Here is a 17,000-nt window from a genome sequence, read left to right as displayed (position 1 = left end):
AGCTTGCATATGTTCTGGGGCTTCTCACACTCCATGCCTCCCTTTTTTCAGTAAAAGCCAAAATGAGACCAAATTTCAGACTTATAAAAGGTGCTTCGGGGCATCGCGTATCCCCATCTCCGCCATGTTGCTCTGCGTCGCCAAATCCAGCGAGACTATCGTGCAGTACCTCTCAAATAGTGGGGCGCGCCCCCCCAGGCGGGCGCAGAGCAATGCCAGGGGTGGCGCGTGTGACCTCGGGGAACATGCTTAAATTTTTTTTTTTTTTTTTGCCGTACTAGAATAAAGTGTACTTGCACATCCACTCAGTGGGTGGCAGTGGCGCAATCATTTTCAAAGTGCGTGCAGTATTTTTGAAGTAAGCAAGGGCACACGGAAGAGACTCATGAATGAGGAGCTGGAGAACTGTGCGCCGTTTTCGAAAGCCATCTCACGCAGCGACCCACTGTCTTCTCCGGTTCTGACGTGTCCGCCCGAAAAGTGCCACTTTCGGCTTGGGATCGTCACGATGACCGCCCTCACCTACGGTTCTCCCTCGGCCGCCGAGAATGCGCTTTTTTCGGGCCGTTTGGCTTTTGGCCTTGACATTTAATACAGTGGTAGACGAGGAAAGACCACTGTTTACTGTGTCTAAAAATGATTATAGCGGACAGCCGGAAGCCAAATCAATTAAGACGCCACTTAAAGACATTAGACCCCAATCTCATTGATAAGCTGCTTGGTTGTTTTTCAGCGAAAACGTGCCGAATATTGCCAACAATCGTCCCGCTTTGTCAGTGTTACAGCAGTAAACCAGTGAGCACTGTTAGCATGCTCAGTGCAATATAACCCCACATCATTGCAAACTGGAGGTGATACTGGGAGCAGCGAAAATAAAAACTGTCCTTCTGTCCAAAGACACTTTTCTTTTTCTTCTTCTATTCAGTTTTGTTTTTTTCGGTCAAATTTTTTGGCATATTGTCCTCATGAGTTAATGTTTCTAATCAATTTGAATTCGTTAGTATTTACTGATTTTATTTTTCAGTATCAAATGGTCAAAAATGTACCTTGAGTGTATTTTTAGTTTGAATGTGACTTTTTTTTTTTTTTTTTAATTCAGGCAAATTGATGTGTGTTAAGTCTTTTCTGTTACAAACAAAACAATGTTAATAAAGTTATACTTTATAAATTGATCTGTTATTTTTTTTTCTAATAGAATAAAGGATACAATGTGAGGCAGAGGCGTACTTATAATAGTAATAAATGATACTATTTACAGTGGCAGCAGAGTTTTGAGGGGGCGCGAAACATTTACGTCTTCCTTGGGGGGGCGTAACACAAAATAATTGAGAAGCACTGCTATAGTGTAAAGAAGCCACCCAGTATAACTCTCGCGAGATGTTGTGACTTCAGCAGAATGCAGGCAAGGCAGCTGCTTGCATCGTGGTAGAAGTGCTGCCACGGTATTGTTTATTTCTGCCAAAAACACACGTGTGAGGATCGATACAGACCAATTTTGATGCATGATGTAATACCGCGATATAGAATCAGAAGCGATTTTTTTTAACACCCTTAAAGTCCCTGTGACACGAAAAAGCATGTTTATTTCATAATACACGCGGTATTTTATGCTCCTGAATGAAATGGACCAATCGGATGTGTGAAGAAGCGATCGGTTATATATATTCAACTTTTTGAATCCCACGCTACGAAAATGACAGCTTCGGTCTTGCATTGAGGAAGAGGGCGCTGTGACGTGTACGGGAGAAGGAGTCCTCTTCACTATAAAGCCGTACTGTTGTATGAGAAGGACTAAGGATTCAGCTGATTTGGTGGATTAATTCGTTTACTTTTCGCATCACGCCAGCCAAACGGCTGCTGAAAAATTTTGCTGCACCAGGGGGAGGCGTGTGAACCTTTTTGGGGTTTCAAAAGGTTCCCGTTCACCGGTGGATATTGGCCAAAACAAGCCCTACTACTGTGGGACCATGGGACTTACGAGGAAGTGAGTAAACCGTGTTTTGTTTTATGTTAAACACTGGGATCATTTTAATATGTAGGTGGCTTGCATTTTTTGGGTGACATGCTACTTGTCCCCTCGGCCAACGACCGGCGGCTTGTAGCACATCCCCCCGCCAGGAGAGCACTATACTCAGCTTATTGCCCTCTTCATGTGCCCGGTGTTCCGTCAAATTGTCCAACCGATCAGAAATTGCAGCTTTGTGTTAAAAATAGCCGCGAATACAGCGATTACAAAGTAAACACTACAAACTTTCTTTAAATAAAGGACTACTTACATTTGGTCATGGATGGGCATGTAAAAAGCTCTCCTCATACACATATTGTTATGTTAGCTGCACAACAACTGCAGCCGCCCTCCTATGAGTCTCTCACTGTTTACGACTTCACCGTGTAGTAAACCATTATTTTGCCATATTCGTGTTAACCATTTGGCAGCTACACGCTCCTCCGAAGTCGGCCGGTTTGTCCGGCCGTCATTGTCCAGCTGCTTCCCCGCAAACGAGCCCTCTGCCCTCAGCAGGGGAACGACGAGCTCTAACTTGTTCGCCGAAAGGCGTGTTGCCGATCGGCAAAGACAATCGACAACCCAGTCGTCATGTGAAATGATCCAGGCTAGTTATGTGTGATTTTCCGCTTCGAAGACTTTGAAACATCACTCAGTTCGGGTTAGCATGTCAGCTAGCTGTCACGCCTCTTGGTTTGTTTACATTCTCCAAAGCCGGGAAGGGAAGTAACATAGGCCCAACTTAGGTGGCATAAAATATCGTTCGGGAGGTTTGACAGTAAAGGTGAAGTCGACAGTTTTGACCATTATGGAGTAATTTTGCCATGTCGTCCTGAACAAATGCATTTTTATTATTTCATATTCCATTTAGCACAAGACTGTTATTTGTCATGACCATTTATTTAGCTACTGGGGAAAAATACTTGGATAAAAAGAATATCCTGTAAAAATATTGGAGCAGAGAGACTGAAACAATGACATTTAGCGGCTCTCTTCATCGCGTTTTCCACGTTCTGAATAATTCCCCCTCAATGGGCTGAATAGTAAAACCAATGAGCCCATTCTCCCGCTGACGTCATCCATCTGTTGGGGACGCTAGAGCCCTATAATGGTAGGCGTGGCTAACCGGCAGATCAAAAGAGTAACTTCTCGTCATCTGCGCTTTGCTAAATTGTTGTATATAGTCGAATCGTCTCAAAATATGATTCTAATTCACATAATACTGCGACTTAAGACTTTTTTTCTCCTGTCGTACGCACTTTAAAAAGTGAGTATGACACTAAAAAACATGTTGATTTCATATTTCATGCGGTGTTTAATGCTCCCGAATGAAATGGACCGCTTAGATGTGTGTGGAAGCGATCGTTTTATATATTCAATTTTTAAATCCTGCGCCATGAAAATGAGTAACTTCGGGTCCAGTCTCGGGTTTAGGACGAATGCGAATGTGACGTCACCCAGGTCAGCATCTCACAATACAGCATTGCTTTATAGCATGCAGCTGATTTTGCGGATTAATTCGTTTATTTTCTTGCATCACGTTAGCCAAATGGCTGCAGGCTTTTGTAGCTGCACCAGGGAGAGGCATGTGAGCCTTTCAGGGAGAGGCGTGTGAGCCTTTTTGGGTTTCAGAAAGTTCCCGTTCTCCCTGAGATCGGCCAAGACAAGTGTTCGACAACTGTGGGACCATTGGACTTACGAGGAAGTGTGTAAACATCGTGTTTTGTATTATGTCAAATACTGGGATCATGGCACACATAAAGTATTAACAATGCTCCTTGTCCACCGAAAATGCCACTCGGCCGACTCGGCGGCTTGTCGCACACCCCAACGCCAGGAGAGCTCTATACTCGGTTTATTGCCCTCTTCGTGTGCCCGGTGTTCTGTCAAATTTTCCACCACATCAGAAATTGCAACTTTGTGTTCAAAATGGCTGCGAATACAGCGATTACAAAGTAAACACTACAAACTTTCTTTATAAAGGAATATTTACTTTCGTTTGATCATGGAGGGACATGTAGAGAAGTTCTCCTCAGACACATCCTGCCTTGTTAGCTGCACACAACAACTGCACGCAGCTCTCTCACTGTTCACGTCTTCGCCGTGTAGTTAAGCATTAATTTACGCCATATTCGTGTTGACCATGTGGCAGCTACGCGCTCCTCCGATGTCAGCCAGTTTGTCCGGCGGTCATTGTCAAGCTGCTTCCCCGCCAACAAGCTCTCCTGCCCGCAGCAGGGGAACGAGCTGTAACTTGCTCGCCGCCGGGCGGGTTGCCGATCGGCGAAGACAATCAACAACCCCGCCGCCGTGTGAAATGATCCGGGCTGGGTTTGTGTGATTTTTCGCTTCGAAAAGCGAAAATAAGACTTTGAGACATCACTCGGTTTTGGTTAGCATGTCGACTAGCTTTCACGCCTCTTGGTTTGTTTACATTCTCTGAAGCCGGGGCAGGGAAATGACAAAAGCCGGACTAATTACAGTGGCATAAAATATCATTCGGGAGGTGCGACAGTAAAGGTGAAGTCGACAGTTTTGACCATTATGGAGTAATTTTGCCATGTTGTACTCAATAAATGGATTTTTAATATTTCGTATTCCATTTAGCACAAGACTGTTATTTGTCATGACCATACCATTTATTTAGCAATTGGGGAAAAATATTTGGATAAAAAGAATATCCTGTAAAAATATTGGAGTAGAGAGATTGAAACAATTACATTTTGCTGCTCTCTTCGTCACGTTTTCCTCGGTCTGAAAAAAATCCCCCTTAATGGGCTGAATTCTAAATCAGATGAAACCATGACCCTGCCGACATCATCCTCCTGTTGGGGACGCTAGAGCCCTATTATGGTAGGCATGGCTAAACGGCAGATTTAAAGACTAATTTCTCGTTATCTGCGCTTTGCCAAATTATTGTATATAATCGAATCGTCTCAAAATATGATTCTAATAATGCTATTTAAGAATTGTTTTTATCCTGTCATACACACTCTAATGTTCATGTATCAAAAAGTTCAAATAAAAAGATGAATGCCACAAAAAAAATGTTAATACAAAGTAAACATTAAATGCAATTTCTGGAGAAACTGCGTGGGGATGCTTTGCTTTATTTGTATTGTATGGCATTTCTGTGTACCTTCTCAGTTGATTTTATGGTCAGTACTGTGTCACTTCCTGTTGATTTGTATCACATACTGTTGAGTTTGTTTCACTACTGGGTCACTTCCGGTTGATTTTGGGGCATTTTTGGTTCACTTCCTATTTATTTTTGGGAAGTTATGGTTAAATTCCTGTGATTATGGGGCAATTACTTTGGGGAAAAAACTGGTTCTGGCCTCCAATAATGCTAAAATTTTGGAGGGTTAGGGGGGTAGTTTCACAGTATTTAAATGAAATCCCTATAAAGTAGAGATGAAAGTAGAGATGAAAATGACGTGATCGGATCCGATCGATCGGCATCCCGATCGATCGGATCCGATCACGTCATTTTCAAAGTATCGGAATCGGCAAAAAAATATCGGCCATGCCTTTTTTTAATTTTTTTTTTTTTTTTTTTATTAAATCGTTTTCTAATTGTATTTAACGTTACAGACATAATATGTTACACTCATCCAGAGTCTTTAGTTTAGGCTTAACGTAGGGTTATCAAGTATATCCCAATAACGGCGGCAATTACTTTATTAATAAATGTGTCACGTTAAAATATTTAATGCTATTAATATATACGCTGCACGACCCTCTCACTCATTGTCACGCTCAATCTGTTGTGACGCCGCTTTACCTATATAGAGACATAATAGGCAGCACTAAATGCTTAGAGTGAAATTTGGCAGCCTTTGAGGTCAGTCTTCTATTGGCTTAAACCTTGCAATCCCTCTCCCTATGATTAGAAATATCATAGGAAGCAATACGGGGAAGCAAGGTGGCAATAGATCTTTGTTTTAACACCCTATCTTATTTCCCAAAGCAGAGAAGATATATCCATTGGTAGCATGACGCACAGTCATGGTTTTATTTCCCATCATGGTTTCACTTCCCATCATGCATTGGGGCATGCTGCAGTATCATTTACTGAAAGCTCAACAAATACACTAGATGGCAATATTTCGTCACAATACACAGTCACAAGTCTTTCTATCCGTGGATCCATCTCACAGAAAGAATGTTAAAAATGTAAATGCCATCTTGAGGATTTATTGTCATAATAAACAAATACAGTACTTATGTACTGTATGTTGAATGTATATATTCGTCCGAGTTTTATTCATTTTTTTCTTAGTGCATTGCCAAAATGTATATGATCGGGAAAAATTATCGGGAATGATTGGAATTGAATCGGGAGCAAAAAAAAAGCAATCGGATCAGGAAATATCGGGATCGGCAGATACTCAAACTAAAACGATCGGGATCGGATCGTGAGCAAAAAAACATGATCGGAACAACCCTTCTGTAAAGGGTTCAATCAGTTCTCTACATCTGGTCTTTGATTGTTCTGACTTCCAGTGTAAGGCAGGAAAAGGCTAGCAGGGCTGCTAGAGAAGGGAAGGAAAAAAGAGGCGGGAGGGATAATGGTCAATCTTGCGTTTGCACCCCTGCAACTGTTAGATCATCAATCACAGAACCCTCATCCTTCTCAAACACTAGTGGCCTACATCCATACAGGACGTTAACACATGCTGTCATCGCTGCCACGGGGCACCAGTAGTAGTGTGAGTGGCAAAATAACTGTCAGATTACTGCAGTCATAGGCAGGCAATAGCTCTTCACTTGCAAGTGTTTAAAAAGCCTCCTTATGGTGGTACATCCCAGGTGAGTGTGTGACCGCAGTTTGGGAGGTGAGGACATGTTCATGATGGATGCATGCGGGGTCCAATATCAAGTCAGAGCAAGGCACCGTTGGGGGGTGGGGTCGTGCAGAGGAGGCTGTCAGAGCGGCAGCCTACAGACTCAGCTGCCCAGGATACAGCGGCTGGCTGGGATCCAAGGTCAGCACGGCAGGACTGGGGACTGTTCACAGTCGACTGATCACATACACTCGTGGCTCTGCGGCTCAAACAAGTACAGAGAAAGGCTGGATTTGCTTTGCAGCAGACAACAGAAAAAAGAGGACGGCTTGGATCTCAAAGGCCTTAGGCATTGATGGGATCAGTCTCGGAAAAAAATGGTATAATTTTTACAAAAGAAGATTATTGGGTAAGAAACTGTTGAGAAACAATATTATCAACAACAATTAGTGAACCTTTACCTATTTACAGTTCACACCAGTCACAAATTACCCTCTTTGCATACATTTCTCACATATTTGCTAAAAAAAAAAAATTATGCATGCATACATGTACAAATCATTGTTTTCTTATACATATATACACCGATTTGTGTGTATATATATATATACCATTAACCGCAAAAAATGAGGGATCACTGTATTGGCAATTATATAAAATGGCACATATTGTGCAAAAAAAATCCCTATATCATCCAGAACTATAACTAAACAATAATAATAATAATAATAATAATACGTCAACGTTTGCATCACCAGCTTAATCTTTTGACATCCAATACAAGACTAAACGGAGAGGTGTTTCCAATACTTTATCTTAGACATTTATCTCTGGAATATTAGAAATATTCCGTATTCCCTTGTATTGCATAAGGAGCTTATTAGATTGTGCAACTGTATTTAATGTTATCACCAAAGTGCACATACTGTCGATATGCCACTTGAGACTTAAATAATAATTCATGTGTCATAATTCTTCCCAGGCTATGTAAAACAATTCAGTATCAGTGTCAACTGACTATGCAGCTGTGTGTTTGAGCACACGCGCGTGTGTGCATCTTCTGATGGAGTAAACAGCTGTCTGCTAGCTGATGCTGTGCCTTGCAATGTCACAAACATTCATTTATATGCACCTGGAGCAAATATATCCCGAGCGTCTCAGTCTTACAATTCAAATCAAGCTGCCAGTGTTACTATTGCCTGTAGATGTTCATTCGGGAAGGGCACAGAGGAATAAACAAGGCACCACGGCCAGAGTGCCTCTGACATTTAACTGAATTCTGATAGAAAGTGACAGGAGATTGACATTAAGTGAAATTCATGCAGGACATCGAGAACGACCAGTGTGCGAGGGGCAAACAAACAGTGAGAGAGAACTGTTCACACATCTCAGTCTTATGTAGCTGTTTGCTCTTATGAACTCCAGCCGGCATCTGCACACTTGAAACAAAAGGTTACTAAGCACACAACTAGAACTGGTCCAAGTCAGAAATTCTACTTCACTAAACACACAATGTTGGAATTAGCAAAGAGGCAGCACAAGTTTAAAAATGTTTTCCTATTATTTCTATCATGTAATCAACTCATATTTACACAAGTCATTGGATCCCTTTTCTAGGTTTAGTCATTTGAGAATTAGAACCCCCCACCCCCACCCCAACCCCGTTAATTTCTGTCAACAGCAGAGGGCAGTATTGGACAGAATGGTGACCCCCTGAGGTGATTGTAAATTGAAGAATTTATTATTCCACGAAAGCAACATGAATCACACTGCCGTGTTTTGACTAGTGGAAGTTTATAAAACAGATTAAGTGAGAAAAATATTTTGCATGTAGTTCCCCTTTAAGCAACTATGTTTTCGCAACTCAAGCTTGAGTTATGAGTACAGTAGGCATAACAGATGCAAGATGAAGTACCATACTATTTTCTAGGTTAAGTATTTATATTTGATTAGCAGTTAAAAGTTGAATGGGCCTGGTTTCAGTGAGTCCAGAAGTGGAGGGTGGAGAACACAGCTCCAACAAGAAAAACAATTAACAGGACTAAATATTAAAATTAACAATAAAAAGAAAATTTGGCAGCAACATTGGTATGTGAATGTGTGCGTGAAAGGGTAGATGTGTGCTAATGTAAAGCACTTTGGGCTAGGGGTGTGACAAAATATCGAAACGGTGATATAACATGATACTTTGTATCCCAAAAGGTTATCGATATGCGCCTGCCAAGAATCGAGATATCGTTTTAAAAAGGTGTCAATGTCTAAAAAAATTAAATAAAAAGGAACCAACAAGTTGCTACCAAAATCTTCCACCAATAAAGTACTGGTGCACGATAATTATCGGTCCGATAATAGGAATTATGATGTCATCCCAATAAATCCAATAACATTATTAATAGGACCGATAATACTGGACTGTCTCAGAAAATTAGAATACACAATATTCTAATTTTCTGAGACAGTCCTGTACATTAATCCACCATTTAAAGCAGGGGTGTCCAAACTTTTTGCAAAGGGGACCAGATTAAGCGTGGTAAAAATGTGGGGGGCCGACCTTGGCTGACGTCCTTTACATAGAACAATATACAGGACTGTCTCAGAAAATTAGAATATTGTGTATTCTAATTTTCTGAGACAGTCCAGTATGTTCTGTGCTAGCTGGCTGGGAAATCAGCTGACCATTTGCGGGGCATTGCTGCCACCTGCCGGTCAGAATAATTCGCTGCATCTATAATTTGGTCCTCAAACTCATTCACTTTACACAGTGCTGTGTCTAGCGGTAGCATTGACAATCGTGAATGCTTTCTGTTACTTACATTTCCGCCTCAGAAATATATGTCTGTAAGTATTTATGTTTACTATAACATATGGATGTGCAATATATGTTTACTTCGGTGGTGAAGGGTCATATGTACAGAACTTCATAAGTTATTGTGTTATAGAAACCAGCCAATGCTTAAGGCTAGTAGCTCAAGCTAGTGTGCTATGCTATAGATACATATAACAGTTGTCGTGTAATGTTAGTCCTGTCAGCATGCTTTGTAGGATTTTATACTATGCAGAGAAGAAACCTCATACTTTTTTGAATAAGGGTTCACTCACTGCCGTTTAGATTGATTATTATAAGGCAAGCCATTAATCCTTTTTGTTCTAACATATTTTTGTTATGAGGAATGAGTGATAAACCTTACTATATAATGTTTGCATTTTACAGTGTTAGTTATAAGCAGTGTTGGGCACGTTACTTTAAAAAAGTAATTAGTTACATTACTCACTACTTCTTCCAAAAAGTAATTGAGTTAGTAACTGAATTACTCTATAGTAAAAGTAACTAGTTACCAGGGAATTCAGAGTAAGTAACGCACCGCTTTTGACCATCAGTAACGGTGACGGTGTTGTAACGGCGGAAAAAGTAATTAGTTAGATTACCCCGTTACTGAAAAAATAACGCCGTTACGTAACGTTATTTATAGCGGCGTTACTCCCAACACTGGTTATAAGTTAGTAAGTTATTGAGAGGCCTTTTAGTTATTGATAGGCTTGCTGTCCTAACCTGTCTCCCAGGTGAAGAAAGTTGTTTCATGGACCAAGACCACAACAGTCTCCTGTAGCATCAAATATTTTTATCTGATGACAAAGCACAATACCTGCTGGGTTTATGTTTTAGTTCAGTGCTCATTGTTCAGGAAACACATCTTCAATTATATTGACTAATTGATTGTGATTGACTCAAATGATATTTGAAAAAAATAAATATTGGCACTTTATTTGAAGTCAAGACTGTTCTTGTCTTTGTTTTGTTCATTATAATAATGTTCATGTCATTATGAAAATTCTGGTGAGATCAAAGGCAAATCTATGTTGAACCCACCATTATTATTATTTCAAACCTCCAGGTGTTCAAAAACTCCGGTGAATATACATTTTTAAAAATTATACATTTATTATTGGTTATCGATATCGGTATCGTCTTTGAGGAGCAGGAAGTTATCGATATCGGTTTCAAAAAATGGATATCGTGCACCCCTACAATAAAGTGTCTCAGTGTCTAAGGCTGCATTGACAGCGCTCGACTCCCAATCCATTTAGACTGGGAACATTCGCTCATTCGAAACCAGAGCATTCACAGTCATTCTGTCCGATTTTCAGGGCATTTACAGGCCATTTCCTGTTAAGTTTGAGTCACTGCCTATTTATTTGGGTGATTCCGAGGTCACTTCCTGTTATATAACTCAAACAGGAAGTGACTCATAAAATACCCAAAAATCAACAGGAAGTAACTGAAAATCAACTGGCCCAAAATTACCTCATTGACTGGCATTGGCTGCCACTGACGGCCATAGACGTTCAATCCGTTTGAAGTGGGAGGGATGGCAGCGAATGAACATTCGTTCATTCGCTGCCACCCTCCCAGTTCAAATGGATTGGACGTCTACTAGTGATAAAATCATTCCAATTCACAGCAGAAGCTTGTTTTTCTGTTTATTAGTTGTTTGTAGGATATCCTAGAATGATTTCCTGACCAATGTATCAGTAATCGTTGTATCGCCATATCGTCAGATCATCGTTAGCGTGAACTTTGTATCGCAAATCGTATCGTATCGTGAGGTACCAAGAGGTTCCCACTCCTACTTTGGGCATTGTAACAATGTAGATAAATCCGCTATATAAGTACTCTACATTTTACCATTTACCAAAACTTAATGCCATAAAGAGCTGGCGCCCACATATGTGGGCATCTCATATTGGGTCATTTAGGTCACAATATTAATATTTGGAATATAAGTGTGGCTTACTACGTCATGTCATGTCCACATTCATGGACACTCGGTCTCAATTATAATTAAAAAAATATATATTTATTATTAATATTTTATTTTAATTATAAATTGGTAAATAAATTAATAAAATGTCAATAAAAAACAAATTAAAATAATGACGAATAATTAGAAATTAATAAATGAAAACAAATATACTCTGGTTATGGCCTCCAATAACAGTCTTAAGTAGTTTGATGTTTTTCTTTATTTTCATCTTATTTAACTCAATGCCTGCTACATGTAGCATTGTCAATTGCAGCCAATGAGTGCCCTATAAAGGGTCTCATCCATTATCAACACTGCTTATCCTTGTCAAGGTTTTGAGGTGCTGGAGCATATACCAGCTGACCTCAGGCGAAAGTCAGACTACACCCGAAATTGGTCACCAGTAGTTGTAGGGCACGCACAGAGAGACATCTATTTGCACCCACAATCACACTGCCACTGATTGGGAGTTGATCCCACACTGCCTGCGCCCAAGTCAGGCGAATGAACCACTACACAATCAGTGACCCCTTATTAAGGGTTAATCAGGACGTCCAAGTCACACAATCACAAGTCTAGGAGTAGTCGCCCATATTTCGGCTGAGTCTTAAGGTGCATATTCCCACCTAAAGGCCAGGTGCATGCAAGATTTAGATTTAATTTCTGGTGGCACAGCATGTCTGGCCACTGCACCACATTATTCAGTACAAGAACACCTCTTCCATGCGAGCGTTTCATTGGTGTATTGTGCTGTAGCAGCCCCCCCTCCCCAAAATTGTACATCAGCGAGCTCTTGAAAAAGAAAAATCACACCTTTGTTGTTTAAACTAATTTAATAAATATATAACACTGCATGATTTTTCCAGCAACTTCTTAATAAGCAATTAACCAGAAAAAGTTGCCACGCAATTAAAGATAACCAGCAATCATGGGAACTTTAACTGAGTGTCCCGCTCACGGAGTGGAATAACACAAGTAGTGTATTACAGGTCATTCGCTGGTCAATGTACCACCTCCGCGTTAAAACTGTTAAATGATGTTCTGTAGAGCAGAAAGGGCATTCAGAGGTGTTAAGATGTGGGTTATCTTACCCGGGAGGGTTCGTACGAGGGACTGGACTCGCCACCTGGGGCCCAAGACGCTTGGTTGGTCCGCTCATCAATACCTGTCAAGGGAGGACAAACAAAATTCAGTCAACGAGTCAAGATGACTCATGTGCTCCAACGCGAATATGGCCAATTCCTACACAGCAACAACCTACTGCACCTGCACTGAGCCTAACTGCATGTATGGTTCAACTTTCATTAGTTTTCCCATTTATCTGATCATAATTTTTTTAATAATATGTGAGTTTTAAGTACGCAAATCATACGCCAAGCCATTCAGAGGGAAAAATGCATTGTTTTACTTGTTACATTTAAAATAATGGGATGCCATTCAGCTGCAATTAAAATTTTGAAGTGTTTTTTCATTTCAAGTGACCAAGTAACAACAGAGAAAGCGGAGCATTCAAACACTCAAACCTATTCAAAACGAAAGTAAACTTTATATGCATTTCAAAGTCAACCATAAATATAATCAAGAACTCCCACCAAAATTGCAGTGGTAGACCATCTGGCATATATTGAAACATCTATCTGATTTTTGAAAATTGGATTTGGGTGATACAGTCAGTAAGATGTGTTTGATTGTTTGTGCTGCTTGGGGCAATATTGTACTCGGTAACAGCAGAGGTAGGGTAAGGAATCAACATTGTCCAGTTTATTGATTGTCCATGATGTTCTTTCGTATACCTCAGAAAAATGTAATACAATTTCTTTTGTCTTCAAATACAAAAATGCCAAATAAATTATGGATGTGTGAAAGCAATACAATACCCAGTAAGCACACAAAAATGTAGACAAAACCATACTCATGCGTTAAATGCAAACATGCAGGCTGCTGGAGAAAAGAAATGAAGCAGAATCTGTGCAACAATTCAATAGAAACAAAGTAGACCCTTCGAGCGAATGTCTGGCTAATTGACTTAAGCCTTTATAAGACACTCATTGAACTCAGCGATTGTCTCTGACGAAGCTAGACATCCAATCCAATTTGACTGGGAGGGTTGGCAACAATCATTCAAATAATGGAGGAGTAGCAATTTTAATTCAGAAATTAATTAATTAATCAGAAATATTACAGATGTGACTAAAAATTCAGCGCCGAAAATAGCTAAAATTTCATTTTTGATTTTTCATTTATCCTTAACTCATTTGCTCCCAAAAACGTATAAATACGTTCTATTTTTAATTGTTTCAGTATCCCAAAGTCTTTTACGTTTTTTAATTTTTTTTTTTTTTTTTTTTTATAAAAGACATCTCTGGGTCGTGCTTCAATTTAACTCCAAAGCATAAAGCTGAAAATCCATTTTAAAGCAATAAAACTGGCCACTGGAGGGCAGTAGCGCATTTGGTTAAGACCCGCAACCCGATTCAACGGCAACGAACGGCCCAGCCACACAACCGAATGAATATCAGGCAGCAGACGACCAAGCAGAACAACCAGTAGGACGCCCGGGATGCCAGGCGCTGGACGAACGAGCAGAACGACCGGGACCACTAGAGCAGCGGACAATGTCTTTGAGTCCGTGCTGCTCGCGAGCAGAGCCTGCAGAGACTCAAAAATATTCATCTTTATGAGACAGACGGCGATGAGGGAATAGTTTAACCGGCTGTCGCGGCCAGAACAGCGTCAGCTTTCAGTTAGTTATGTGTAAATAAACTGTCACTTTGCTATCAAAAGCTCCATTTGTCTTGTTTTTTATCGTATTTTGTAAAAGGAAAACATTATTTAGATGTTTGGGATGTAACTAAAGCAAAAAATAGCTGTGTATAAGTCAGTTAATCTTTCTTTTGGTGGGTTCCATGTTCATATAGCAATAGAACAGAATTTTCTGTGGGCCTTGCAAAATCAGTCAAAATCCAGTAAAACGGCTGGGAGCGAAGGGCCTTGCTCCGGTGAAAATGGCTGGGAGGTAATGAGTTAAGATAAATGCGCTATATAAGTGCTCTCCATTACGAAAATACTTAAAAGTATCCATATCAAACAAGGGTGGTTTAAATATGCTACGTGACTAATGTGGTCATTTTCGGTTAAAGGAGCGAAAGTTGACCACCGTGACCAAATAGTGTGAAGAACCACAGTCTTCTTGTGATGACGTAATTAAAACATGGCGAGAAGCAACACTACTGGCACACAGCCAGCATGTCAGCAATTTGGAAGAATTTTGAGGTATCAAAATAATATATAAATGATTAAATGAAGGAAAATTAAATAAATTTGCTTCATCGCTACTACACGCTCGATCTGGAGTTGCTTTCCAATGATGTCCCGCGGCACATGGAGTACAGTGCATTTGAGAGCGTCCGTGAGCGAAGAGTTTACAAGTAGTTTAGGCCAATACGTTTATAGCACGACCACTTCCTCTTTTTGTCACATTTTTTTAATGCGACTTCCACACTCCTTCCGCCATCGCCATTTAATCCGGCTGGGAGCGACTTCGCTCAGCTTCGTTGCCGCTAGAACTTGGGCTACTCGCTTGATTCCCGATCGAGTCCACTTGTTGCACAAGAAAACAGAGTCTTATTTTAAGGAGTAGGAGCGATTACAACAGCCTTGTAAAGAGCTTTACTAGTTTCAGCAAGAATGGATTACTTTTTTGTTACTGCTGTTCCACACAAACGTACATCGAGATCTCATTTAGCTTATCAATTGGAGGAGTGAGACCCTTTTTTTTTGAGTGTCCCAAACGTCCAAGAAAGCGAATTTATCAAGGTTTCATCGGCCGTGACGTGCGTGCCTACGTCCACCGAACAGAATGCTATGACAATACCGGCACCGCTGCTATAGGACGCACTCAGATTTTGCCACAAAACGCTCACTGCCGCCGGGAACACACCGTCCCATGGGGTTTCAGAATCGGCACCTTTCAAACTCAATTTCTCGAGCCTCCGGGGTTGTAGAACCAATGCCAAGGCAAAGGGCATTACCGTATTGGCCCGAATATCAGACTGTGTTTTTTTGCATTGAAATAAGACTGAAAAAGTGGGGGTCGTCTTATATTTGCGGTCTAGACGTTATACCCATTCACGACGTTAGATGGTGCCAGATATCACTGAAGCGATGTTCTGTCATGACAGATCTCAGCTACTCCCAAGTTTAACCAGTTGGCATTATTTTATTGCAATGTTTTTCCTTAGATTTGTTTCAAGACTACAGTTACAGTTAGACTTCACTTTGATGGTTAATGCAGTTATTGCAATGTTGTTGTTTTATCACAATCGATTGGTTTATTTACATTTCAAAAACCAGAAGCCATTCATTTACGAACGTGATTGCACTTTAGTTTACATAATTTAATGTTCAGATATTAAGATTTGAATGAGGAAAAATAACATGCTCTTTCTCTCAAATATAGTGTTATAATCATTAGTTTCAGAATTACTGTAATTATTTTCTGTATAAAAATTAATTTGGTGTTCAAAAAGTCTTTTTTCAAACTTGAGTCTTGAAAAAGAGGGGGTCGTCTTATAATCAGGGCCGTCTTATATTCGGGCCAATACTGTAATTGGGATATAATGAATTCAATTTTTTTTTTTTTTATTTAAAAAAGAATTAAATGTATTTTTGGGCCTTTCCAATATTTAGTTTCGGCCAAGAACTTTTCGGTACTACAAAATATTAAAAATCCGGCGCTGAGAATCGATGTGTTTGCATGACAAATTTCATTCTGATGCATCCATGAATAATAGAGAAGCATCAATTTTAGTTAGTGTCCTTCCCAAGAAGAACAAAATGGAGAAGATCTAAGTAAGCAAAAACTTCAGACCTTTCTCTGAGCAGTCTAAAAAAATAATATAATTTTAACTGAGACTTGGCGTCCTAATATGGACGTCAAATTTCAGGTCGGCCTTACTTGTACACCAAATGTTACTATTATGCGCAAAATAACCCAAAATGAGATGTCCACATGTGTGGAGGTTTTAGTCATTTCTCTGTTAAATGATTCACACTAACACCAACATCAAGTATGGTATTATGAATTTGATTCCCTATTCAATTAATCAAAAAAGACAAGCATTTGCAACCATCCACTCAGAGTTCATTTCTCAGCATTTTTACCACGCCATTCATCAGTAGCAACTACGCTGAAGAGTCTATGCCCCCATAAACAGGCATCATCAACACAGCTGGAAAGAAGAAGCGATGAATCACTGTCAAAGGCCCTGGGAATATACTGTATATTTCTTTCCAATCCATCTTTCTGTAGCGTGTCTTCCCGGTTACGCTTTGCCTCAATTATCTGGCTATGCCCAGCTGAGATGCAATAGTCCAAACTCATTCCAGGCAATTTCCACACCTCTG

At 40.2% G+C, this 17,000-nt stretch overlaps 1 protein-coding gene across 2 annotated transcripts in view; it reads right to left on the bottom strand.

Annotated features, from left to right (window-relative positions):
* The window catches only part of tcf12 (transcription factor 12), a 169,037-nt gene that overhangs the window by 127,210 nt on the left and 24,827 nt on the right, over positions 1 to 17,000 (bottom strand). For both annotated transcript variants that reach the window (XM_057860070.1, XM_057860150.1), the window contains exon 4: positions 12,686 to 12,759. In XM_057860070.1, the coding sequence (XP_057716053.1) occupies positions 12,686 to 12,759 (74 nt within the window). The remainder of the gene's footprint in view (positions 1 to 12,685; positions 12,760 to 17,000) is intronic.

The sequence above is a fragment of the Corythoichthys intestinalis genome, chromosome 1 (genome assembly GCF_030265065.1).
Source record: "Corythoichthys intestinalis isolate RoL2023-P3 chromosome 1, ASM3026506v1, whole genome shotgun sequence".
Lineage (NCBI taxonomy): Eukaryota > Metazoa > Chordata > Actinopteri > Syngnathiformes > Syngnathidae > Corythoichthys > Corythoichthys intestinalis.
Note: the sequence above shows the minus strand (reverse complement) of the source record. Positions and strands in the feature narration are given on the sequence as shown.